The sequence below is a fragment of the Arvicanthis niloticus genome, chromosome 2, assembly GCF_011762505.2.
Source record: "Arvicanthis niloticus isolate mArvNil1 chromosome 2, mArvNil1.pat.X, whole genome shotgun sequence".
Taxonomy (NCBI): Eukaryota; Metazoa; Chordata; class Mammalia; order Rodentia; family Muridae; genus Arvicanthis; species Arvicanthis niloticus.
Genome location: NC_047659.1, coordinates 47,824,822 through 47,852,284, shown reverse-complemented (window position 1 = coordinate 47,852,284; position 27,463 = coordinate 47,824,822). Strand labels below are relative to the sequence as shown.

General features: G+C 43.6%; 1 protein-coding gene across 3 annotated transcripts in view; it reads right to left on the bottom strand.

Annotated features, from left to right (window-relative positions):
* Map3k20 (mitogen-activated protein kinase kinase kinase 20) overlaps window positions 1–26,965 on the bottom strand; it is a 156,721-nt gene extending 129,756 nt beyond the window's left edge. The window contains exons 1-2 of one of the 3 annotated variants that reach the window (XM_034494192.2): window positions 26,555–26,965; window positions 14,385–14,577 (exon numbers count right to left, since the gene is read on the bottom strand). In XM_034494192.2, the coding sequence (XP_034350083.1) occupies window positions 14,385–14,543 (159 nt within the window). In that variant the 5' untranslated portion in view covers window positions 14,544–14,577; window positions 26,555–26,965. Of the gene's footprint in view, window positions 1–14,384; window positions 14,578–14,726; window positions 15,000–26,554 lie in introns of those variants that run through there. The other 2 variants (XM_034494194.2, XM_034494191.2) reach the window with 2 other exon arrangements.
* Window positions 26,966–27,463: the final 498 nt, after the last annotated feature.

Below are 27,463 nucleotides of genomic sequence, written 5' to 3'. Positions count from 1 at the left end.
TGTAAGCATTGAAACAAGTGCATGATGGGAAACATCCAGGTGTAGAGGCAAGGAAACCCCGAAGGCTGGAGGCCATGATGAGGATGACGCTTAGCTACGGGTGAGTGAGTAGGTAAATGAATAAAGGCGGGGTGCAGAAGTCTGGGCTGCTCATTTGAAGGCAGAGTGGTGACAGCTGTCTCCATCATGTGACATGTTGGTGGTGAAGGTCTGCGGCAGGGCAGAAATCGTGGCAGTGGACAGTAAGTTCACTCAGTGATAAAGAACTATTTAGGTACTGAAATCAAAGGTGATTGCAAAATGAAGAAATGAGGCTGCAACCAAAGTATTTTGACAACTCTCAAGGATAGCTGCAGAGATGACTCAATGGGTAAAGGCACCTGCTGCCAAGCCTGATGATCTGAGTTCGATCCCTGGGACCCACATGAGAGCTGACTCCTGTAAATTGTCCTTCGACCTCCACTGTGCACCACACAAGCATGCACACACTGTGGTGAGGGGCGACGGGAAACAAATATGTAAAGGGATTAATTCTTTGATGGTTAATGAACAGACTCAGCCAAAGATGACATCATTCATTTTAATTTAAAAGTTATATAAAATTAACTTCGGTGAGGAAGAGCAGATGCTGATCAAAATTCTACTTAGAAAGTGTTAAGTTTAAGCATCTCCTGTACCTCACGGTGACCACAGTCAACCTGTTCTGAAAGCAGTTTTTAAATGTTCTCACCACAAATAAGTATGTAAGGTAACACCTCTGTTAAATAGCTGGATCCAGCTCTGTATAAGGCATATATTTCACAAAGGGAGAGAATTGTTTATAATTGTCAATTAAAAACATAGTAAAATAATTTCCTCTTTGAAAATCGAAAGCATACTAATTTTATTCATATCCTACTTTCTATTGAATTAAATTCTTAGCTAAAAGGGAGGAGGAACCTCACACTCCCCTGGAAAACCCAGCCCTGTCAGCCACCTCAGTGGACTTCCTAACCTACCAGGATAAGAGATATATCTGCTGAGTTGTCAAGTGGGAACCAAAACTGGAAGATAGCTTTTAATTAAAAAAAAAAAAAATCCTAAAGCCTAATTCCCAGAAAATACATTATTGGAAGACCTTGACTGTCACACCTCAGCTAGGGAACTGAAGGAACTGCACAGGTGGCTCTGCATGACATGAGGCCTCAGAGAGGGAAGGCTGTGTCTCTAGATACAACCCTCCCTCGGCCTCTGCACTCTTACCCAGAAGAGTCAGGTGCTAGGCTTCTGTTTCTTTCTTAAACTCGGAACACAGGCATTTATGGAGACCCGCCTCTCTAGACCACGCTTAACTAAACAGGTGTGCACGCTTTTCTCTCTATTGAATTCTTCAAAAGGAAATTTTCATCTTGCTCATCCCGACAAGTGGCTGTGGGTAAACATTCCAAGCTTTTTATAGGTTTGCTAAAACAAACATGAGGTGTGGGAGGGTGGGGGCTGTATTAAAGGGAAAAGGACTGATCAAAGTCATACCCAAGCACTGGCTACACACTGCCTCTGCTTCGCCTACAGAGCAAACGCAGATTCAGATCTGAAGCAATCTACACAAAGGCAAACTCCAGAGCCGTCTTTGCTAGTAAGCAAAAGTACGAGCTGTCCTAACTGCACTCCTAAAGGACAGGAGAAGAGAAGTGCCCAGTGCCCAGAGCTCAGACAAACACTAATGGCACGCCTACAATCTCCAGTGTTTCCTTGGCAATCAGCTAAGACCTATAGAAACTTACGCAGATCCGGTTGACTCTGCTACACATAGGCAGGCCTTTATGATGGCAAAGATACTGGAGGGAATGGGGAGGGGAGAATCAGAACTCTGGGCATCACTGACATTCTAGGAGAGCTGAAGGGGAAAACACTCAAAGCATAGAAGTCTATGCTCAAGGCATTCTGTATGGGGCACAACAGAGCAGCAAGCAGACTTACATGATTTCCTTTGGCAGTTTCTATCCTACTAGATGGCATGTATTTGGTTTTTTTCCCTTCCTTCTTTCCTTCTTCCCTTCCTGCCTTCCTGCCTTCCTTTTTCTCCTTTCTTTCTTATGATTGTAAGAGAACACACAGGGCTGGGGAGATGACTTAATGATAGACACCTTGCTGTGCAAGCATAAGGTCCTGAGTTTGGGCCCACAACAGCCACATGAAAGGCCAAGAGTGAGGGTTTGTGCCTGTAATCCCAGTGCATACACAAAGATAGGGGAATCCAGGGACCTACTGATCAGACAGTTTAGCCAGTCAGTGAACTCTGGCTTCAGTGAGAAACCCTCCCTCAAAAACTTAAAAGTGGAGAGTGATGAAGAAAGACGACGGGCATCTGCCTCTGGCCTGCATACCTTCCCTTACCCTCCACATAGGTGTAGACAAGGAACACATCCACACAAAGAGGATATCCGTACTGTTTCCGGTTTGCATCAATCAATTCTTACCACACATGTACACTAGTTTCCCACTTTCCCCCCAACAACAAGTTCCTACAGGGGAAGGTGGTAGATCAAGGGGCATTTCTTATTGACTTGTCTGTCAGTCTCTCAAGCTTCCAGAAGGTTATGCCATTTGAGATTCAGCACGAATGTGAGCTGTTATCCTCCACAAGCTCGGAAGAGTCATTGTTCTTTCACATTTCTGCCCAGCTTACATGTACTATTTCACAGAACATCCTACATGACTGACTCTCAAGTACAAGGAGACTCAATTTCCAGGGGACAAGGGACATGTACAGTTAAGGTAGGTGCCTAAAAACACCAGTTTGTAATATAAAACGCTGTAGTCAATAACAAAATGTCGTTTGGTGGTTAAAAAAAAATCAATATAAGTAAGAAAGTCATTTAGACTATGGAGTTTTTCAGTATAGGAATACCATACTACAGGATGATGCAAATAGCTTGTTATTTACAAGCCCTGGAAGGGAAAGATCCACAGCGATGTGTGGATGTGTGCTAACAAGTCGCAGAGGAACGCTGGGTGTGTTCAGACATCAGGCTGCTGAAATAACAGCAGTAACAGTTGTCCCATACATGAGAGCTGACTGGGTGCCAGGGGCCATGAGCACGTACTCACATGGATCACCTTACCTGGTCCTCACAGCATCCTTAGGAAGCCAACCCCATTATTACCTGCATTTTATAGCAGAGAAAACTGAGGCTTGCTTAACCCGTCTACGTGCCAAACAAGCTGGGGAGCTGGGATTTGAATCTCCACTGACTGAATGAAGTCAGGCCCTAAGCTCTTACACACTAGGCTACACAGCGTCCTAGGACTCTGGTGACTCTGTTTTCCACAAAAGGTGGGAGATACTATTTTAAAAATTATGCTCTATTTCCAAATGTGCAAGTGGAATTCAATCTGCGGTTTTCATGACTATGTCTGTTCTCTTTGCCAATGGAGCAATTTCTCACTATGAACATACAGGCAAGGTCTTTTGGGGGGTTCACATCTCCCAGTTTCTCAATAATTACCTTGTCCTTAGTTATTGCTAAGTGTTGCTGAAAACCCAGATCACACAAATCCCAGCATTTGGAGTTAAGGAAATCTTGTCTTGGGACAGATTTCTCAGTCCATACACTTGTGGCAGGGTTCTCATGTCTAGTTCCTGAGGCCAGAGAACCCTGATACTACCCTGCCCTAAGCTGACCCCACACCTGACCACTCCAGGGCCAACCTCGCTATTCCTGTTTCTCCCTGCTTGCATAATCACCACTAAATGGCCAGGCAACCCTGGCCCTCTGCCCATTAATTAATTCTTCTGTGGCCACACGTTTTCTAGTTGGTCCTGATCGCCCACCTCTTCATTTTCCTCCCACTACAAGCCCACACTCTATCATCAGCCACACACCCCAGTCTGAAGAGAGTTCCTGCTCTTCTCAGACAGAAGCTGCTCCCCAAGGCAGCTCTCCGCAGCTGTCGCTCTGACTCTTGGCACATGATCCCAGGTCGGGATTAGCATCACCGCTTCAGGTGTGGTCTTCACTCTCTAAAAGCTAAGTCTTCCACCATCAAATGGAACCAGTCGCTGGCCTCCACTGTGCACCAGGTACCAACAGACTCACTATTTTCTTAATGATTTTAGCCCTTCACCTATTCCAACATTTTCTCATTACTACATTTGATGGCATGGTGGTTCAAGCCTGTAGTCACAGCACTCAAGGGGCTGAGACAGGAGGATGGTGAGTTCAAGATCAGTCTGAAATACATAGAGATTTGTGCTTTAAAAAGCAGAAAGATTTGTCCGGCAGCAGATGTTAATAAAACGCTGAATCATACTTAAAAATATATATCCAGTGATTAAAGGAGTATGAACTTCTTAAAGTAAACTCTGCATTCCCAAAACAGAAGCAATTGAGTTCCCACCGAAGGACGTACTGCCCTGCATGCTATAAAAATGTACTGAGTTACAGCCAGCCAGATGACTCAGTGCGTAACGGCACTTGCTGTCAAGCCTGACCACCTGAGTCCAATTCCCAGAACCTAATTGTAGAAGGAAAGAATCAAATCCCCACAGTTGTCCTCTGACCTCTTGCTTGTATGTACGTACACACACACACACACACACACACACACACACGATAAATACCTATAAACAAAACTTTAAGATAGTGATTTAAACAGATTTTGTGTACTAGTAGCTGAATACAACCCCTGTAGCAGAGCACAGCAGCTTTATAGTCTCTCCTTGCTCCTTGACAGAGACTCCAAAATGCTCACCACAGATTTCCACTCTCGAGGGTGACTTATCTAAAGCAGCTAATCTTATCAAGCACTGTTTTCCTGAATGACCAAAGAAATTATATTTTTTTTCAAGTCATTAAAGTCCTGCCAGACTCATGTCATTGGGACACTATCATTGTCCCCAGAACATGAATCAGTGGACATCTGATGCTCGTGGGACTAAGAAAGAACATGTCAGATTTTTTTTTTTTTTTTTTTTTTTTTTTTTTTTTTTTTTTTTTTTTTTTTTTTTTTTTACAAATACAACCCAAACCTAAACAAATAAAGAACCATGGCTGTGAAAAAGCATTCCTCCTGGCTTTAGAATAGCCTTTCATTCAAAGACAATGTAATTTATTAAGAGCTAAAAGAAAAAGAAAAAAGAAAGAAAAAAATCAACCACATGCGGGAAGAGCACAAGTAGACAGAGAGGCAAGCTGGATCCTCAGCTGTAGATTAAGAACCAGCACAATCTTCCTGTATGTGTCACAGGACAAGGCAGCACAACCTTCCTATACGTTTCACAGGACAAGGCAGCACAACCTTCCTGTACGTGTCACAGGACAAGGCTGAGCTGAGATCTGTGTGCATCACTTCATTCACTCCTTGCCGCACCAACTGACTGTCCTATGGTGGGAAAGTCATTCCATGCAGTCTAGAGACACTAATGAAGAAGACACAGCTCCTGCTTTCAGGAGGCTGACATCTGAAAGAAGCCCAAAAAGGCAGAAAGAAAGTCCTAAAGGCACAGGCCAGTGCCAATCCCAGAAATTCCACCATGAGGAACTTTCAGGGAATTGAAATACTCTAAAACTGTGCAGCAGACACCAAACACAACACTGATGGCCATGTTAAAAAGCATCAGGATGTCCTGTTGAGGGGTGAGAGTCAGGCATCAATAGAAAACACTTGGTAATGTGGCCTTGATGCCTGGGTGCCACGATGATAATGACTTCTACACGAAAGAGTAAGAAGCCACAGGTACCTTTAACACCCAAGTGAAGGAATTCTGTTTTTGAAGACTAAAGCCAATTAGCTCTATATTAAATTCTACGTCTATTTATCTATCTTCTGTCTGTCTTTCTATCTATCTCCTATTTATTTATTTATTTGTTAAGAGACAGCCAGCACACAGGCATTTTTTGCCATGTTGTGCAGGTGGAGGTCAGAGGACAACTTGGGACCCCTGCTCTCCTTCTACATGTGGGTCAGGGATAGGACTCAAGTGGTCAGAAGAGCCTTCACCCTCTGAGCCATCTCACTGGCTTCTCACCCCTATTGTGTCCTGCTCACAGGGAGCTTTCCGAAACTTTTGGAAATGTTCCCAGGTATCTCTCTCTTCCACTTTTTCCATTGTCTAACTGTACCCTAGTCAGCGTTGGCTTTCTCAGACACTGGAGCCACGGCGCATGCTATTTTTCTTCTGTAGCAACAGCCTGACTTTATGTAAAACCAGTTAGTCTGGACATACCATTTTTACTGGGATACATTAAGTGGTTTGATTTCACCGCAATATTTAGAGCATGGCTGAAAAAATAAACATTAACTAACTGAAATGTTTATTGCTTAATATACCAAGATCAATAATACCTTAATGAGAAACTGGTATAACAGTTGCAATCAAGTTCCTTCTGTGACACATGAAAGTAGTCTCCACATACTTTGTAAATATGGAATCCTAACAGATTGATGGAAGGATTTTTAAAACTTTTAAAAGAATAAGCAGTAAAATAAAGACAGGGGCTTTTGCTAGCAAATAAAGTATCTCTGTGGTCCTCTCAGTGATCTCAAAAGTAACACATCACAGTATATGTCTTCAGGCATTTTGCAGACTGTGGTGGGTACTTTGTACGTCGTCTTGGCCCCAGGGAGGCCATTCTGTGGTGTTTCCTTACTGATTGTTCTAGTAAGGTTCAAGTTATCTTCAGATGTATTGACAGTACATGGTCACTCATTTAATCTATATATTTGCTCAACATGCAGCCAATTTTCCCTATCTCTTTTATTGCGGTTCACCTTGGAGTGTCTTTACTTCTAAGCTCCTGGTAACAGGACTGGCTCACAGAGGGAAGCTGATGGAAAGATGCTATTTGGTCAGCACTTCTGGAAGGTGCCATCAATCATTAAAAAAAAAAAAAAAAAAAAGACTCATTAGTTTAAGCTATTTAATTTTTGGTTCGAAGCGATGATTTTTACATGTAGAGTGTAGTCAAACTAAAACACCTTGAAGTGTTTGAAAGTTCTTAGACAGAAATGGCTTGTCAGCCTAAAAAGCCTAATCAAGAGCCCTTACAAATTCAAACATCAAACCATAAGCAAAGCCATGGCCAAGAGTCCAGTAACTGTGTAGCAGTAGTAACACAGGCCTGTTAACTGTGTTCACAGGGATGAGTACAGACGGATGTGTTTTACTGTAGTCACAGCTGAAAGCAGAGTTCATGAAGAACACGTGAGTACATCAATATACGATCCCTCTCTAAGATACAAGAGTGAGAGGGAAGTCCTCAGCAGCATGATGCCAAACATCAGGACAAATGCTTCAACTTACTGCGAGCAATGCACAGGGCCCAGCACCATGGGGCTTGGCAAGGAAAACCCACACAAAGGAGGCTATGAATGTTGACTAGGTGGCTTGGCCAGCTTGCCTAGCCTTACATCTGATGTGTCAGAGAGTATGATCCTGCAGGGTGACTATGGAGAAGCAGAGAGCAGTAACTGTGGTAACTGCATTGGGCACACTGGTGATGATCAAGAGGGTGACAGTATCAGCTGAAGAGACAGCCTCAGCCTTCGGAGACATTGCAACTAGGATGCTGAACATCTTGTTCTGTGGCTACGATCAAACACTCTTGACAAGCTACTCAAGGAGAAAGGACTTATTCAAGTCGTAGTTCATCATGGCAGAAGTCACACTATGTGCACGGTCAGACGAGAACTATAAATGTGTGTATGGTAGTGATTAGCTCCAAGTCTACTCCAAGAAGCACTGACTAGGGAATGGTGCCATCCACAGTGGGCATCTCAGTTGATGTAATGGAGATAACTCCCCACAGAGATGTCCAGCAGCTCATCTCCCAGGTGACTCTCACTCCTGCCATGTTGACAATTAACACTAACCACCATACCACCTGTGTGCTTGCCCACACACTATTAACTGGGCCTTGCTAAGGCTCTCTTTCCTGTTGGTGGCAACTGGAGCACTTGCTCCCTGCCCAATGTAAGATCCTGGGTATGAATTCATTGGCATCTTCCTAAGGGATGATACCTCCCTGCCATTACTTTGGGGTTTAGCTGAAGATAAACTGATAGTGACAGGTACCCAGGTCTTCCCTTGCATCCAGTGCTCTTCCCATAGCTGACATGTATTATCTCATCTAATCCTTTCAAACAGCCCTATGACTCGGGTGCTATAATTAGTCCCACTTTTCAGCTGAGAAGCCACAGCATGCGCACATGGAAAGTTGGGTGATCATTCCTTACAGGAATGTTAGCATCACAGGGCAGTTGTAATCCTATGTCAAATTAGAGGCTTAGATGTTAAATGGTATAAATTCAGAAGAAGAAAAAATTATTATGGGACTGAGAATGTTCATGAAAACAGAAGAAATTAAACCTGAAAACTATGTAGGGCCTGTCCAGGGAGAGGAAACAGTGAGATTACAGGGAAAGGAAAGAATGTGGACAGACATGAGAAAGAAGGACAGAAGGACTGACAGGCTAAGGAGCTCAGGCCAGAAGATAAAAGGCAAAGCAGGCTAGCACCAGAGGTGAGGAGCTGGGCAAGGCTGTGGCCTCAAGAGCTTTGTTTCATCTGTGTTCCTAAGTCAGCCTTTAGTCCTCTATGCTCTGAGATTTCCCAGCAGGGCTTGGGCACAGGAGCTGGTCCACATCTGGAGAAGTTAAAGGTAGCCCAGAGCCTAATAATACTAATGGAAAAGTTCTCAACACAAGATGTCAGAGAAACCATGCCGGAATTCAGCAGCACTGTCAGGAGTCTGCAGCAGTGAAGTTTCATTTCTGGTGGACGTATCAAAATATTTAAATATTGGAAGGATGTTCAGAGAAAATGGGTGTTCTTATTCTTTGTTGTGTTCAGGGACAGAGAAAGCATTAAAACCACAATCCTACAGTTAAAAACAGAGAATCCACTAATAAAAATGCTACTGATTTGCACAGACAGGAAGTAAGCTCCCCTAGGGCTAAAGCAATAATATTTAACTAGTTGTTCCCAAGTGTAAATCCCATCTTACCGATATACTTGGCGTGACAAAGCTTTTATTTTTGTCTGAGTTCTATGTCAGCTCCAACCTTACACTTTCTAATAGATGCAGCTGTCTTTTCTCTACAGACAGATTACTGACAGCCCCCATTACAATGACCAGTTAACATTCAGATGTTCTCTGCTCAAAAATGTGTACAGTGCAGATCAGTTTTTAAATCTAAACTTAAATGGCTTTCAACATTTCTAAAACTTGGTAGGATTAATTTTTTTTCCTTAAACACAGGGAGATGTATAAACCAAGGCCAGGAAAGAAAGGAACTTCTATTTTCCTTCTTAGGGATTCTGTCCTCTTTCGGTGGATCGTGAACACTGTTGAGTATTGGCAGGTTTCAAGGTAACATAAAGGCAGTGATGGATGGTTCATGTCATCTTGGTTGGCTTTAGCATGCCCAGGAAATTAGTAAAGAACTTGGGAGGAAGAAGTACCCTGCATGTGGGCAGTACCATCCTGTAGGCTGGGATAAAATGGGGAAAGGGGAAAGCCAGCTAACATGACCGTGCTCTCAATCAGTATTTTCTTCTCCCCCTCCCCTCCTCTCCCTCCCTCACCCTTCCTCTCTCCTCCCTTCTCTCCCCTTTCTCCCTTCCACATCCCTGTTTCCTTCCTCTCTGCAATTCCTTCATTCCTTCCCTGTGAGTTGCCCGGTCCCACCAGGCCTTCCAGGCCATGGGATATTATGGACTGAAACCCTAAACAAAGTGAGTCCTTCCTCCCCTAAGTTGTTCACCCAGGTATTTGGGGACAGTAGCAAACAGCGAAGACAGAGGCCTACAGGTTGCCATCTCCACCAGACAGAGGGACGAGCCACATGCAGACACATCTGCGTCAACATGTCATCAAATCTAAGCTGCCGTGTTTAATCCTTTTTAAAGGTTCACATTGTGAGACTGGTGAACGCTTGCTTGTGTGGGGATGGTTCTCCGGGCCAGTGGTTATAAGGAAGATACTGGGACCAAAATGGCTTTCTCTGGCAATTGCACTCCTTGCTAAACTTCTGCCTGGGGGGCCAGTTTTACCCATGTCAATCAGCAAGATAGTCAAGCCACATTCCTAAAAATTCAGTGACATATATTTCTACCACAGGAAAAAATAAAACTAACTACAACTGACCTCAAACAGTAATACATGCGATGACACATATCTAAGGGGAGGATACTGATGCTGACGGCTGGGGTGAAATGCATCGGACAGACCAACGGATGAGCAAGAGGGGAGAGAGCTGGCCATACAGGGGATAAAGTATTCTTGCCAACTATATATTCCATATGTTGTGTATACGAACGTTCACTGTAAATTTTACTTTATGCTTGAAATTTTTTCATAATAAAATACTGAAAGAAAACATTAAATCGTAGAAAACCACAGACATTCAAGAAAAAAAATAAAACCAGCATGCAGACACCAAGCATATATGTGTTTTACAACCTGTCTTCCTCCCTTCACTTTCTGTAAACTCTGAGCATTTTGTGAACAGCGTGTGATGTCACTGCACAGATAGCACAGTATTGTCTCCAAGCGTCTCCATCGCCCACTTGACCTGACTCCCTAGCCAACTCCTCCAACAGCTGACTTAGAAAGTCCCAAAGCACAACTTCTGATGCATGGAAAGTAACCATTTGGAGGCCAGCTTCTGTGTGCCACATTCTTCTAAACTCTTCTCCAGAAAGGAAAACCTCTGTCTAGCCAGAGGTTTGTGTCTAAATTTTAAACACTCTCAAAATAAAATAAAATAAAATAAGTGCCACTTGTGTTTCTACAAAAAAAAAAACAAAACAAAAAAAAAAAAAAAAAAACAAAACAAAACAAAAACAAAAAAAAACAAGGGTTCTTTTTCAAAAAGTCTAAAATAGGCACCCCAAATACTCCCATTTTGGTTCTGAGATACCGACTCCAGGTCAGGGGCTGACTCAGGACTTCCTGAAGAAATGGCTGGCCCAGCAGTGGGTGTGCAGAAGTAAGGAAGTCATCAGAGATCAAAAGTGCATATCAAAAGACACAGAGGCCAGCCTGGAGGAGCTCTTCCTTGCCAAGCTGGACATAATTTAACACAAAAGTGTATGAGTTACTAGATTGCGTCACTTTGAATTGTAAAAGGATTTACGGTCTATAAACAAATAAACAAATTGGGCAGAATAAATACAGGGGGAGAGAGAGCCGAATAGGGGAGAAGCTCAGGAGGGAACTTCTGACCTTGTCACAGTGGACTGTCATGATAATGTTACATCTCAGACAGAGTTAACAAGGGACACTTAAGCTGAGAAGACATATTTACACAGCCTCAAAGTAGCTCCCAGAACTTAATTACAAAGGAGAAATAGGTGAACAGAGAATCTTCACCACAGAAGAATTGAGTGGGCTTGTAACCAGGCAGGGGTTCAAAAGTAGCATTACCAAAACTAAGGCAGACAAGGGATACCCATCACGCCACGGCGCACCGAGAGTCACCAAGGACACACAACCACTACAACATCCCCACCACAACCACAGGAGTCACATGAGGGGAAATCTGCAATCCAAAACAAGGGGCATCTGCAAAGTAAGTGTTCTCAGCGCTTCAAAACTGTCAAAGTCGTAAAAGGCAAAGGAAGGCAGGGTAACTAATAAAACAGACTGAGCAGACACACAGCCATTTGTCATCCTGGAGTGTATCCTGTGTAGGGAAAAGGTCCCATGAAAGTCTTGTGGGACAAATGGAAAAATCTGAAGGTGGACTATCCAATAAAGTAATATAACCGTTCAATTTCCTGACCTTGTTAATTGGGTTTTTAGGGGATGCTTAAATACTTTGAATAAACACATATAACATCTGTAATTTATTCTCACAGTCATTAAAAATAAAATACTTGTAACTGCATATAAATCAATAGTATAAATAAAGAGAAAAGGCAGATGTCACAAAATGTCACTATGTGGTAGACTTAAGTGGTATTATTATAGAGGTTGTGATAGTCTTACAATTTTCTTGGTGTTTGCTTTAAATAATTTAAAAAACATTTTAAGTAAGTGCCACTTGTTGTTCTTTTCAGTAGAAAGGTAACACATTCTTTCTAAAATAGAGGGACACACCATACCCTCACTACACTAGAGGCCACAGAGGAAGTGGGAGCAAAGAGTCCCAAAAGCTGTGACGATGTATTTGGCACATACCTTCTCCACATTTGACTAAGTTCACAAAACAAGCATTTAGTCAGATATCGGGCAATTCTCAGAGTCCTATGAAGTGAGTTACAGGTACTTTATTAAGGGGTCTGTCTCTTCTAAGACTCATTGGAAAAACAATGACCATGAAGCATAGGATTGAGTGTATAAACAAGGGAAAGACTCTAGAGTTCATTACCTTTATCTTAGCACTTGAAAAGTGCCTAGCAAGTAGCCAACACACATCTTATAAATACAACTCGGCAGGGGTGAAGACTTCTTCTCCAGTTACCCCCACTGCCTCACCGAACAGTCACAGTAAACTCCTGTGGAATAAGCAGTGTGGGGTACCTGGATGGATAAAGACTGTCTCTGGCAGCAACGGGCCCCTAAGTGAAGTGCAGTTTCTGCTTTTTCCCACTTACAGTCTATGAGTTATGCTCTTGCAATAGAGAAGCAGGATTTGGCAGCCTCCAGCTCTTGCATTCACCCCGTGCTTTCCAGTGTCATTTTCCTGCCCTATCTAACCATGGAAAAGGCATGTCCTATGCGCATATGCTGCAGAGGTAGGAAGTGAGTGGGCCAAAGCAACGCTTCCCTTCAAATCAGCTTCCAGTCTCATCCATATAAGAAGCTAACTGTAGCAAGTCTTATGGCGTCCCTTTAACATTCTTATATCAGTGGATAGAATGGGATTATTTTCTAATCTTACCTGGTCGACTAGAAGTTTCCCAGTAAAATAGTGAAGAACAGGAAGGCCGGCTTCCTGAATTCTATCTGCCCCTACTAGGGTGGCTAATACAATTCTCAGTGCTCTGTTTCCCAGTCTATAAATCGGGGGGGGGGGGGGGGGGGGGCGGGGCGCAATAATGCAATCTTACTGGATACAAGAGTTTGGTGTCAGAAATGGAAGAATTGATCTTTACTTAGTACCCTTCTGCTTCATGCAAAACACATAGACACATAGACAGCCCACGGCAGAGACACCTCAGAGCCAGTGTCATGGTCTCCAACACTGGGTGAGCAGGCTGACGGGCTCCAGCCACTGCACACTGCTGAGAGGACGCCTACAAGGCTAACACTGGGTTCTCATCTCTCATCAGCCAGGGTGGTTCACTGGTGGCAATTAATGGTAACAATAAGATGGCTTGGGGAGAAGAGTGTATATCTACCTAAAGGTTTCCTTGAGAGGTGCAATGCTTAGTGCAAACTGGACATAAAACAATGGCCAAGGTGAGCACAGAGGGAGGGCGTTAAAGGCCACCAGCAGGACAACTACAGATAGCAGTAATATACTGTAGATTCCTAAGAGCCAAAGGAAAGACATTTGAACGTTTATGTCGTAAGGATATAATGACTTAAGCATACAACGCATACATGTATTAAAACATTAACATGGCTCATAGATGTTCTTTTTTTGTGTGTTCTTAGGATCAGTTAAAAGGACATTTAAATTTTTAAAAAGTATGTTAAAGAGAAAGTTAACTCTCATGGATCAGCTATACAAATCATTTAACTCTTGAGGTACCAAACTGAATAAATATAGCAGTGGCAGCAGTGTGTGTGTGTGTGTGTGTGTGTGTGTGTGCGCGCGCACGCGCGCGCGTGTGTGACATTCCTATAAAAGATGCAGAATCTAAGAGTCCAGGGTTCATTTACTTCAACACAAGTTCTGGACTCTCAAAGCCAAGACCTTATTCTGATTTTACAAGGTAAGACAACTCTATCTGGAGCCTAATTCTTTATTGCAGGAAGTGTACCACGGTGAGCCTGTAGAGGTGAAACCTAAGAAGCTAGCATTGCCTAGTTCAGTTGAAAAATAATACTCTTATTTTTCAAAGGCACCAAGAGGGACCACCCCCAAGGCAAGGGGTGAAAAATAGTAAGCAATGAAGATGTCACCTCTTACTCTTTACTGCCCCCTCCTGGTTCCCGTGAAGAAGTGAAAACCTCAAACCTGCCTGTTTCCGTAGGCCAGCCAGCTTGGAGAACATGGGCTTACCATGGAAAGAAACCCTCTAGCTTCAGGTGACCCTTAGAGCTCAACCCTAAAGCACACAGTGCAATATTTTCTATTTATGGGGTTCCCAGAATGGGACTTGGAAAGAGGCTCATGGACCAGCCCCAAAGGACCTGCTGAATCCTCTCCAGCTCCGTGACCCTCTAACTCTAGGCTGAGCTTATGTAAGAGCTGCTGCGAGAGCCTCTGGTAGCAGAAGATCTTACCTCTTTCTCTATTTTGAGTAACTTCTTTACAGCCACCTCCTTGTCCTGTGATATCCATTTGGCTCGATAAACACTCCCAAAACTTCCTCCACCGCAGTTTTCAAAAAACTGCAAGTCGTCAAATTTAATTTGCACAAAGGAGGCACCGAGAGACGACATCTCATAATGACAAAGTAGGAAACGTCCACAAAATCTGGAGAGAGAAAGAAGAAGAAATGCTGAACCACAGATACATTCGAGTCGTGCTCTAGATATTTATAACAAATCCTATGAAACTTCTAGAAAGGCCTGATGACTTCAGAAAGAGAAGCAAGACAAACAAGTCGAAGTGAAAGCACTTACTCTGTCAGTCAGCTTGTCCAGGCTTGGAAATGGCTCAGACTTCCCCCCAACAAAACCTGTCTCAGTGCTCCCTACAGCTCCTCAGAAGCTCTGCCTAAAGGCTACTGTGTCACCAGGTCTCTGACCGGGAAGGCCTGACACACAGAAACCATGCTTTCAACAGCAAGCTTACATGGCTCTTCTGGCATGTGCAGCACGCCGGCCGGCCGGCTCCCCGTGTTGCCCTTGCCTCACAGGAAATACAGACAGCCTAAGCCCCTGAGCATCCTGGTACCACCGCAGCCAGGACGCTGCAAAGTAAACACATGTGCAGTGTTTAGACTCCAAACAAGACTTCACTCGGAGTGAAAGAGAAGCTGGCCAAGGGCTTCCGAACAGGTTTTACTAGACTGCACACCATAGCAGAACCGATTTTCTGAGAGACATTGTCCCTGATTACAGTATATTAAGTCATCCAAGGAATACTGCCAAAGATGTTAAAAAAAAATATTATGCTTGTTTCCAGAGGAACCGATGACCCCTCCCAAGATTACTGCAGTGTGATTGTCTATGACTGACCTGTCCTGACTCTTCCCCAGGTAAGTGTTCACTCTTAATCCTCTATTCCAAACCATAAATTATCAGGAAAAAACAAACAAACAAACAAACATGGAAACGCACAACTGGTGGAGTGAGCTTTTGAGCAAGAGTAAAGGCAGGCAGTAGATAAAAGAATCTGCATATGCATCCTTTCTGTAACCGGAAACCACAATATTATAATCATGGAGCAAAACGACAAACCTATATTGGAGGACATTCTCTCAAGCGGCTGGTTCATGCGCCTGACGGTCTCACCATCATGAAACACTTAACAAATAACAGGAAAAAGATCTCTATAAGAACTTAAAGGAGTCTAGGGTGAAACACACTGTACGATCACTTTCTGCATTTATCCTCTATACATACTTAGACATATGGAAATACGGCGCCTGCAATTTACTTGGTGACGTTGACACCACCCTCAAATGCACACAAGAGAGGGGACACAAGTGTGTGAGAGGGGGAAAGCAGCGTGACAGAGTTGACAGCCACAAATCAGAGAGGGGCATGGCTTTTTACTATCCTGGCCATTTTCTATCAAGCCTGGTTTTTTTTTTTTTCTTCCAAAATAAAAGGTGGAAGGGAGCAGTCTGGGTCATCGTAACCTCAGTTTCTCCACCGACAACTCGGAGCTTTGCAGGGAGATGCACACACAGGAGCTCCAAGAGCTCAGTGCACAGCTGGCTCAGCCATTCCATTTTCGGAACATCGGCTCACTGAAGAATGTTGATTTTTTTTTTATTGCGAAGTCCAAGTCTGCTCCGCCTTGGGGAGAAGGCAAGAAAGAAAAACGAAGCAATTTGTTTATCCTCTACTGTTTAGAGCTTGTAATGTTTAGAGGACTGCGTTGACAAGAAAACAGAGGGAGAATGGCTGTGAAGAACACAGACGCAGTCTCTGGCTGTGTTTAATTCAGTGATTTTTTTTTTTCCAGACAGACTCACTGCAATCCCGCTAACTGTAGTAAAAAAAAAAGGTTTATAGAAAATATAGGAGAATGTGCCAGACAAACACAGACAGCGTGTGCAAGGCAAGAAAGCTTGCACAACAAACGTCGAACACTATATGCTAGATCTCCACAGCAGAGGATGGGCAAGTCTACATTTTTGTAATTAATTTTATCCAAGTGTAAGAATTGAAATACGACCACGAACCTTATAAGACATTGCAGATCCACTGCCTGGCTGTTCCGCACTCAACTCTGACAGCTGAGAGAGCAACTTGTAACAGCTCCTACGATCATCTCCTCCTCTTGATCACATTTCTAAGTCACGTGTTTAAGCATTGTTACTTCTTGATTTTCCCCACTTTAGATCTTGTTATTAAGGGTTCCCTATGAAAGAGGGATTGGGTTCTTACACACCATCTGTCACCTCCACACATTCAGGGGCCACCCTGGTCTAACTTCTGTTTACAACTAGAACAGTTGGCTAAGTCAATATTAACGGTGTATAGCAGTCCTACAAAGTCAGTATTATCCCCAGCACCACCCTGCAACAATGGTCACATTTTACTTGGGTAACTTTTTGTTTCTCCTGGAGTTATTAGTTGTTCTGCTTTTTTCTTCTGTTCTGTTTTGTTTAGCTTTTTATACTACTGATAAACTTACCCAACTCATCCAATCCCCCCCAGGAACTACAAAGCTCCCAACAAAGTAACAACCACCAGGTTTTTCCTTCCTTCTTCCTGATACCCGAGGGAGGAGGACATCGGTTTTCATGGAGACATTCTTTCTAAACACTTCCTCTTGATTTGGTCTGGCTGGAATGGCTGCAGGCCTGACTGTAACTGGATTTCATCCCCTCTGCTAGTCAAAGGCCTTCCTTCTCTTTCACTCTTGGAGGAGAACTCTGGCCCTGCATCTTCAGCTTCTCTTTCTTGGTTTACTGCTGCATCTTAACAACACACATCTCCCACAGGCTCCCTGAGCAGAGGCCACCATGTGGATGTGGAAGCTGAACTTGGGTCCTCTGTAAAAAGCTCTTAACTGCTGAGCCATCTCTCCAGCCCCCCTCATCTGATTTCTTTTCTTTTTTTTTTTCTCAAAGATTTTTTTAAAAAACATGTATGAGTGTTTTGCCTGCATGTATGACTGTGTACCAGGTACACGCCTGATATCTGCAGCATTCAGAAGAAGGTGTTAGATCTTCTGGAATTAGTTATAGACAGTTGTTAGCAACTACGTGGGTGCAGGGAATTGAATCCATGTTCTCTGAAAGATAGCAAATACCTTAATCGCCAAGCCATCTCTTTAGCCCCTCTCCTCATTCCTAACGTTGCTAAAGCGTGATGCTACTCTGATGCCTAAACTTTTTTATGTCTTTTTTTTTTTTCTGAGAGCTTTTAGAATCATTTCTTTGTCTGTAGAATTTTTGCCTTTTATTAGAGCGTTCTTCGAGCGTTTTTTTTCATTCACTGGTAGGCCACACAGTTCCAACCTTTAGCTCACAGCTTTGGATCACAGCTGTCTGGTGTTGTTCCTTTAAGACTGCAGCCACCTTCATTTCAGGTCTTATTTCTCACACGTGCACAAAGCTCTGCCTTCGGTCCCATCCCCTTCTGTGCTGACCTCGCCCACACCTCTGTGCTCGGTGCAGGGGATAGACCTGCTTCAGATGCCCACAGTTTGAAGCCTGTATGAGAAACTGCACTCTCCCAGGGCACCTTCGCCTATTGATCTTTCCCATCAAATTCCCACCAGAACACGATGTCCCTAATTCCTTTCAACCTAATCCTTGGATTTTCAGCACCTCACTTATAACCAAACACACAGTGTCCACCTTCTCTACTCCAAACTATTTGTTCAATTGATAGTTTTTAGTTAATTTTTCCATTGTAGTTCCTAGAGCTACAAAGATTTCAATCCAACTAAGTAAGCCCAGCCTTGCCATCTTTTGCAAGTGCCCAAAGAGGATTCTAAACCCAATTCTGTTTTGAGAAGCTTCCCCAAGCTTCTTGGGAACCTTGGCGCCTCCATACTGGGTGTCTCTCGGTTTGGGTTGAATTAGGGGAGGGGTGGAGAAACACATTCCAAACAGAAGAGGATGAGATCAATACGAATTAACCTGAACCGACTGGTCAGTACCCTTGGCTGTGACCACCACCCGTGATGATAGGCAACAAGGCACATTCTTCCAGATCATTTACTTGCATTGCAATACACCCCACCATTGGGGAACTAGCTCTATAGGAATGAACTATGCAATTACTTGGTCATTTTACTGACGATGTAAAAAATGACGTCCTTTCTGAAGAGATTAACAATTTTAGAGTGTCTCAGTACAGGTTTTAACTCCAGTGAGCTCAGAACGTCCATCATACACTTCAGTTGAAAAAATTGGTTTAGCTTCCCCCCCCCACATGCATATGTATTTATGTGTGCACATGCGTGTTTGGTCATGCATATACATACATGTGTATGCATGTATGTGTGTATGTGTGTATGTATGTATGTATGTATGTCAAACTATATATGTAAACTGCTTCCCCTTTTACGTTAAGTCACTATTTAAAGAAGATCAACTTATGAGGAAAAGGATGACGCATAAGTCGTTTCAGAGCATCTGGGGCGAGATGATGATCAGTTATAGCATCAAGACCTGATTAGATTATGCTCCAACTTTTCAAAGCATCTCTACTGTCTAGACCAGTGGAGCTGTCTATAAAATGGGGGAGCCATCTATAAAACAGGAAGCCATCTATACCCACCTGCTTACGAAGGCCATGTGCAACGTTTTCAACCCACCGTGTTTGAAGACAGGCTTTTACACAATACAGGCAATCACACAACAGTGCAGGTGGACTCAGAACAGGAATATCACACACACACACACACACACACAAAACATAAGGGGTCACGAACTTGAACAATAGAAAGTTGGCTCAACCCAGTCATCAGCTTATTTGAGCATTAGTCAAAACTCAGTGATGTTTAAAATGTCCCTAAATTAAAAGTACAAAAATAAGATTAACTATGAAGTAAACTGATAAAAGCATACATCATTAGTTCATTATAAAAGCCATATACAGGGAGAAAGGCGTTAAATGGGGCTTTATTTTACTGTTAAAATGTTTCCATCTTTTAAAAAATGTGGCTGGAGTTGGGGCTTAACTCATAGGCCTTCATTTAGCTCTTTGCTTTTTCAAATTGGCACTGATCCAAGCCAGTCACCTGTCTATGTGCTCTACTCGATTTTTGTCATAAATTTAAAATAAAAACAACGACAACAGCAGGAGGAGGACTACTTGAACTTCTAACGTCTAAACACAAAGCTGTGAAATTAGATAAGACTGAGTTGAAATGTGCTTCCACCTCTCTGGAAACAATCGCTTTCCCTCCTATTACTACTTGCCTAACCTCATAAATAAGAATTTTAAAGTCACTTTCATTTGATAGCCCCAAAGTGATCCCGTGTGCGGGGCTTCACTGGAAAGCCTTACTTCTAAGCACGGATTGTAGCACCTTTAGCAAGAGAGTAGCAGATCCGAAGTACAAGCTGTCTGAGCTCAGGCAGAGGACTGTGTCCTGGCAACTCAGACTTCCCACAGTCTTCCCCAAGGCCTGCTCGCCCAGGGCAGCACAGGTGTGGAAAGGCCTCGCCCAGAGTCCAGCATGGACCGTGACATAACAGGTGGAAAGCACGGCTTTCTACCTGCCGCCATGACTTTGAGGCCTTGCTTAGCCAAATATTTCAGCCCTCACAACCGTGTGTGATTTCCCATGTTCAAAATTGTTTTCTTTTATATTTCAATCACTTTTGCTGCATGAACATTAACAAATAAATGACCCACTGATTCCTAAGTCTTTTTCATCTGTGTTTATGTGTCTTAATTTCTTCTCACACTTTTGTTTGCTTTCTGTTTTTTTGAGGGGGGGTCATTTTACAAGATCTATCTTACTAGTGAGAATTACTTGTTTCTGAGACAAGGTCTTGCTATGTTGTCCAGGCTAGCCTTGAACTTGTGACCCCCCCCCCACCTTAGCTTGCCAAGGGCTGAAGTCAAAGATATACACTAGCATGCCTAGCTATAATTATATTTTTTCCCTTTCATAGAGATGGATCCTATTTAAGTTACTAAAGGACATTTTTTTTCCTTTCGCACCTTTTAGATACTAGTATTTCATGGATGTATTTACTCAGTCATAGCACTTGCTTTGGTAGTGTTCTAGAGAGTCTGCCTTCATAGGGACATGTCATCTTCTTGATGTTATCTGCTCATTTCACAAGGGCACCTAACTCAAGAGAACTCTAACCTAATTTATTAAATGTCTCCATGTCATAATAAAAAATTTTAAATTAACTTTACAAATAAAGTTTTTGGAATTTCTCTGGGTTTTTTTCCTCTCTTGGATATTTCTGACTTATATATTTTCTCTTTTTCCATCCATAATTTAGACTTTCTTTTTGTCTTCACAAATGTAGTTATACGTTTATTTCTGGTACAACATAAGAAGAAAAACAAATTTGTGTCATTATGAGAAAGATAAACTTTTAAAGAGATTTCTCAGGCTAGAGAGACATCTCAGTGGGTAAGATTACTTGCTGTGCAAACAAGAGAATCTGAGTTCAAATCCCTGGCAAGTATGTAAAAGTCATGCATGGCAGTGCATACCTGTAATCCCAATACTAGAAGTTGGGGGACCTGGGGGCAAAGACAAGTGGATTCTGGGAGCTCACTGGCCAGCCAGTTTTCAGATTCAGTGAGACAACTTGTCTCAAAAAATTAAAATGGGAAGAAACAGACATCAAATACCTTCCTTTCCTCTGTCCTCTGCATGCACTTGCCCATGCCCATGGCCCTACGCACATATGCATATACCACACACACACACACACACACACACACACATACACATATACCACACACAGATATACCATACATACATACACATATACCACACATACACACACATACATATACACCACACATACACATATATACATACACATATATCACACACACACATATACCACACAAACATATACCACACATACACATACATACATATCACACATACACACACATATAGCACACACATATACCACACATATACATACATACACATATACCACACACACACACACACACACACACCACACATACACATATACCACACATACATATACCACACATATACACATATACCACACATACATATACCACACATATACAAGAAAAGCAAGAGAGAAGAAGAAAGCGTTTGGGGGCCAGAAAGATGGCTAAGCAGGTAAAAACATTTGCCACCAAGTCTGAGACTGACTCAGGAACTTGCATGGTGGAAGAGAACTGACTCCCACGAGCTGTCCTCTGACCTGCATGCATTGTGCATGTTCAAATACACACACATAATAAATAAATTAAAAATATCTTAAAGATGATTTCTCAAAAACACCCTCATCCTCCAACAAACCTTGCTCTGATACAGCTCAGTAAATAAAAGAATCAAAACTTCTTATCCTCATGTGCTTCACTGTTTGGAATTATGCCATGTATATATATTTTTTTCTAAAGAATTCTGGGTTTTGTTTTGCTTTGTTTTTTAAAGAATGGGGAAAGCTTTGGTTTGATGTATTTCTTTATAATGTCAGGATAAGAAATTTAAAGAGGCAATTCCTGAACATACTGCTCCATGTCCTTCTTTTTAAAAAGAAAATCATTAATGACAAAGCCACAAGACTAAGTTTATGGATAAAACTAACTAGAACTGTGTCTTTGTTGCTATTCCCTTCAAAATTGCTCTCAGAAAAACAGACCTGACATAAAATAGCTTGGGCTCAGGAAATGGGACTTCTTCCGGCATGGCATCTGAGACAATCCAACTTTAAATAAGTTTAAATGAGAACAGACAATTCCCCTCTCTATCTGTGCTTTACCATATAAGTAATATGATTCTCTAGTCGGAGCAAAGGTTAAAATAAAAACAAGCTAGTTAAATGAGACATTCCTATTCATCCATTAATATTCCAATAAATGAAAATCAACCTCCTTGGCAGGCTTTCTTGCCAGAAATGCTGTTAGCAGAAGTAAAAGAATTAGGAACCCGGAAGTGGTTAGTGGAGCAGTACTGGCTGGAATAAGCCTGTGCTCAAATAGTGCCCAACTAGGAAACGAGACCCAGGGCATCCATGTCCTGGGCCATGGCGGGCAGGGCCATGGGGGTCAGGGGAGGTGTGATTCTTGTGGAAAGAGAGGATAGGTAAGACTGCTATCCAGTAAAGAGGGGGAACAGGAAGACAGCAGATTTCTGGGGCTGCCTAGAATGCACAGGTGTCTGGGGTGCTGCACATCTGGGGAAGAGGCCTACTTCCTAAACCAGCCTCCCACACATCCTGGGTATTTGCTGCACACTTCTCTACTGCAGAACTGTCCTGGTCAAATAGGAAATACCCAACCAGCCTGGCTTCTGACAAACAAGGTACGGCCCCAGACTGGTTACCTACAAGGTATGCTTCCTAACAAGGACTGGCATGCAGGTCAGAACCAGGTCATCTGTAGGAAGACGAAGGATAAGACAGACACGGGGATATTAAAATTAGCTGAGAGCAAGGCCTGTATGATGCTGTTCTGAGTGAGAGGCAAAATTATCAGAGGCTACAGATTACACAGTGACTGGTAGCCCCACAAGAAGATATTCTGCCCTCTCAGTAGTGAGTGACGCATCCCTGCGTGCTCAACAGAAGGTGGGGGTGAGGAGCGGAGACCTGTCTCACTGAGAGGAGCAAGGATGCGTCTGGAAGGCTTGCTAGCCTGATGACTCACCAGGCCAGCATGAAGTGCCAGCTGCCTTTACTGGAGATGCAGTCATGCACCTGACAGTAAACATGAAGGGCTCCACATCTCTGAAATAATGAAATAATAAAAGTTCTTGGGTCACCCTCTTGAAATTCTTCTCACATGGTTGGGGAGGTCTACATCCCCATGCCTGTCTTGTATACTTCTCTCCTATCCCCAAAGCAAAGAGTCCTTGACCATAAGGATAACCACAGACTATCCATACTCTTGAGATGATGCTGTGATTCAAGAATCACATTACCTCTTCCATCAGACTGGGGGCTAACAGAGTCAATCCCATCTTCCCCGGGGCTCACTCCCATGTATGCAGTAGACTGCACCTCAGAGAAGATAGCTGAGTCCTACAGCACACGCCTGACTTTAAGATTTGGAGGAATAAATGTGTCTGTTTATATTGGTTTATTCGGTTGAGTAAGACAAGACTGGGAAGAAGAGTCTGAAAAGTCCACATGGGTTTTTAAGATTAAATGGAAGATTTTTTTTTTAAAGCAAATGTTTGCCTACACTAGAGGTGCTTATGGACATATCTGCAGACCCTTAAGGGAACACACTCCTCCTCCCTCACAGTAGGGTACCTTGTAAGAAAAGATTAATAAGTAATATCTACTCCATGACCTAGAAATAAATGTGTTCCTTTTCTTTTAAGGTTTCCTATGTAAAGTCCAGAGACAGGTCCAGAACGGAGTGATAATCCCTGAACACAGGAACTACCTAAGATGAGCACCACAATGGTTCCACGTGATCTTACTTAGTCCAGGCTTCTTGTCATAGCCTGTCTGTGTTCCCCTAACTTCAAAATTCTTCATCTATATATTTGTTATTAATTTTCAGATTCTTCCCACACACATAGTTTTACCAAGTCACATACAGAGTCGCTTTGGAAACCCTTATCCTCAAGGGAGGAGTGGCTAGGAAAACCCCCATCTAATCTCAGCGTACACACTTAGTATGAGAGCAACCAGATAGACTACTGGAGGCAAGCCTTGGCTGGGAGAGGCAAGCACTCTCAGCACCCAGTCATGGCAGGTAGAGCTTCAGGGACTAGCCCAAGCATTTCCACATGCTGTCTCATGGACTTCTCCCGGGGAAGCAGGTATTACTGCCCCCCAAGGTTATAAAATTAGGCCAAGCCTAATTTACAAATGACACAACCGGAAGTCAACTTGGGTCACCTCCTTTTCCTCCATTGTATGCCTTTTTTTCCTACTCCATCATTACTGCCTCCTAGTTACCCCCCCCTTCTTTAAACAGACCCATTTCTTGTTACCATAACGACTGGATTGCTTACTATCCATGCATTGCAGGCTTTAATTTTCTATTGGCAATGGTGCCATTGGGGTTAAGTATCAAATGTATACCTCCCTGTTCTCAGTCTTTTACTGTGCTGGGATTATTTAACTCCTGTCACTCAATGCTTCAGCTGTCTCTTGGAGGATCTGACAGAAAAGCCCTGTATTATCAGCCCAGCCGTTAGGCTCTAGCGTTGATGGCTCTCCTCCCTGCACAGGTAAGAACCTTTGCTTAGTACTAGAACTGTTGATTTATGTGTAGTGGACCAAGGTCAATGGCCACCAAGGAAGTAGCCTAAACTTCTCCACAGTAAGACAGAAGGTGTCTCAGCTGCTGCTATTATGTTTAGATACAACAGTCCTCCACCTTGTCCCATCTGTCCTGGGTAGAATAAAATGGAAAACAAATGATCTGAACTTTTATTCCCAACACCTAAGGGTACAGAGGCTTTCTGGTTTCAACAGTATTGTGTTATCACAAATTCCTCTCCCCAGCTTAACAGAACTCACTGACTCTTCACTGACTGCGTCCGGTACTAAGACCCACTATCCATTCTGCTTCTGCTGCACACACTAAGAGTTTTATCTGACCTATTTTACGAAACGTCCCTGTAACTTCTCCAGTGTCTCCTCTGATGATTCAATGATTCACTCCACACCCTGTGTAACTCCTGCCTATAATTCCGCAGGCCTATCAGACTCAGTTTCACTGCATAGCCCAGATAGGCACTAAGCCAATGTATTGCCAATAGCACTCACTCTGCCCTAACTTAAAATACACAGTGTAGCCGGCCAAGTTTCCTTATTTGGCAAGAAGGTCCCTCAGTTCCCAAGATCTTTGACCATCCATTTTTAGATCTAAATCTGTGTGCTTAATATTTGGTTATTATTTCCCTTAATGCGTTTTTATGTTTCCCCCCTTCCCCCAAAAAAAAAAACTTTTAAAAGATCAGCTACTTGCTTCCTTAGACAACAAAATGGTTCCCACTTAAACTTTTGACTTGCATTCTCCAGTTTAAAAAAAAAATCCCCAAAAGTTTTTGTCGAAATTATATTGTAAAAGACTAAAATAAACAGTGTTCCAAAAGACCATTTTTTCTCTCTTAATTCTCTCTTTCCAAACAAGCTAAATTCATGTTCATTTTCAATCTCCCAAATCTCTCACTATTGTAGCAGAGATCTAAAACAAAGACTCTTCAAATGACCAAAACCATAATTAAAATGCAGCCGTCACTTTTTTTTTTTTTAAATCAAAAAGGAATGAAATTTCAGAGTAGAGACAGGCCTATGACAAAGAAGTCTGGTCTTGAATCATTTGTTTATTTTTATCATTAAATATTTTGGTAAGTTTGGATCCACTAAATGCTGGCAGTTGGTTTCATCTACGGTCATGAAGACCAGAAGATTCGCTACAACCACTTCAGGGGTAAAACAGGAACCCACTTTAACAACAATCCGAACTAAGATGTCCTCAATCCATTCTGGAAGACGGTTCTCACACGCATTATTAATGAAGGCTGCTTATTGTGAAATCGCTGGAACGGGCCACCAAATGGTGTGCTTTCATTATTAACGAAACTAACAAAAATAGTAATTATGTTCTCCATAAACAGTGCTTATGCAGGATCTCCAGGCGCATGAGAAACATACATTTTCAGCAACCCAACAATGACGTGCCATTGTTTTTTTTTTTTTTTCTTCAGTCAGTTCCATGTCATCTGGACAGTTTAGAATTAAAGTTTTTTTCCGAGAGCTGTCACGCGCGGGGCGAGGCGTGGCTGCGGCCGGGGTCACTCAGTGCCCAGCCGGGTGTAGATCCCCGCGCCTGCGACACTCGCGTGTGCTCCTACGAAAGCCGAGGGTGCTCGGGAAGGGCAGCCCCGGCAGGTTCCCGGCGATCGCCGCGAGCTGTGCCAGGCCGGACTCTTCCGGGCACCGAGTGCCCCGCGGGACCGGCCCGGACATGCCCAAGCGGTCCTCGGCCCAGCGGCAGGGGACTGCGGGCTCGGGGGTTGCGGGGCTCCAGGGCACCGGGAGCGAGCCGAAGACAGCCGCCCGCCGAGCCCTGGCCTCCGGCATCCGCGCTGCCCCGGCCCCGCAGGCCCCAGTCCCGCAGGTCCTCCAGCGGAGCTCCCTTCCTCCTCTCGGGTCCCCCACAGCCCTTACCTTACTCCCGGGCCCGGTGCGAGAGGCGGCGGGGATCGGGGACGGCGGCCCGCGCGGCTCCCACGCTTCCGCCGGAGTCAGGAGTTGAACATTCCGCCTCTCCGCGCGGCGCCAATGAGGAAGATGTCGCGGCAACAGCACCACCTACCTCTGAGCGCGGAACCGCCGGCCTGCCAGCCTCCCGGCACGCCCGGCCCGGTGCCCAGAGGGGAGGCCGGGGCTCGGAGTCGGGGAGAGCCCGGCTGCTGCACCCCCACCCCCAACCCCGGGGGACTGGATGCACTTGGCTGGGAAGGGGACAGCAGGGAAGGCGATGTCAGGGTTGCGGGTGCCTCAGTGGGACCCTCAACAGGTACTTTGGAGATTTTGAGGAGGAGTCAAGGCCTGCTGCTCTGGTTGGTGACTTTTAAGAAGTAGTACCCGCGGTATCCCATCGAGGTGACAGAGTCCATTGCAAGTGTGAAGAAGACGTGGCACTTGGCTTCGGGAAGAAAAACAAATCGATCGGAGAGGATGGAGCTGGAGAGGAAAGAGAGGAGAGGTTGCCAAAATAGGGGAGACATTTTCTGAATTAGAATTTAGTCGTGCACATACATGGAGAATTAAGGAAAGTTGAAAGTTGAAATCGTGCAAAATGGATATTTGTGTTTTAGTGCATGGCTTTATATTGAAGCAGGAGGCTTACCAGCCTTACGATGTTAAGCCATATTCTCTTTCCTCCCCGTCCATTTTAGTAGTGATTTAGAGAGTTGCCTAGGGATGGTGGAAACAAGATAACTACCTGGTTACAGATAGAATCGTGAAGGCCAGAGTTAGAGGGTACAGCATGGGATCTCTTTTTAAAAGGAAATTGGAATTGAGAGATATGTTTCAGAAAGAGGCCACAGAAATTTGTGACCCGTTCGGTTG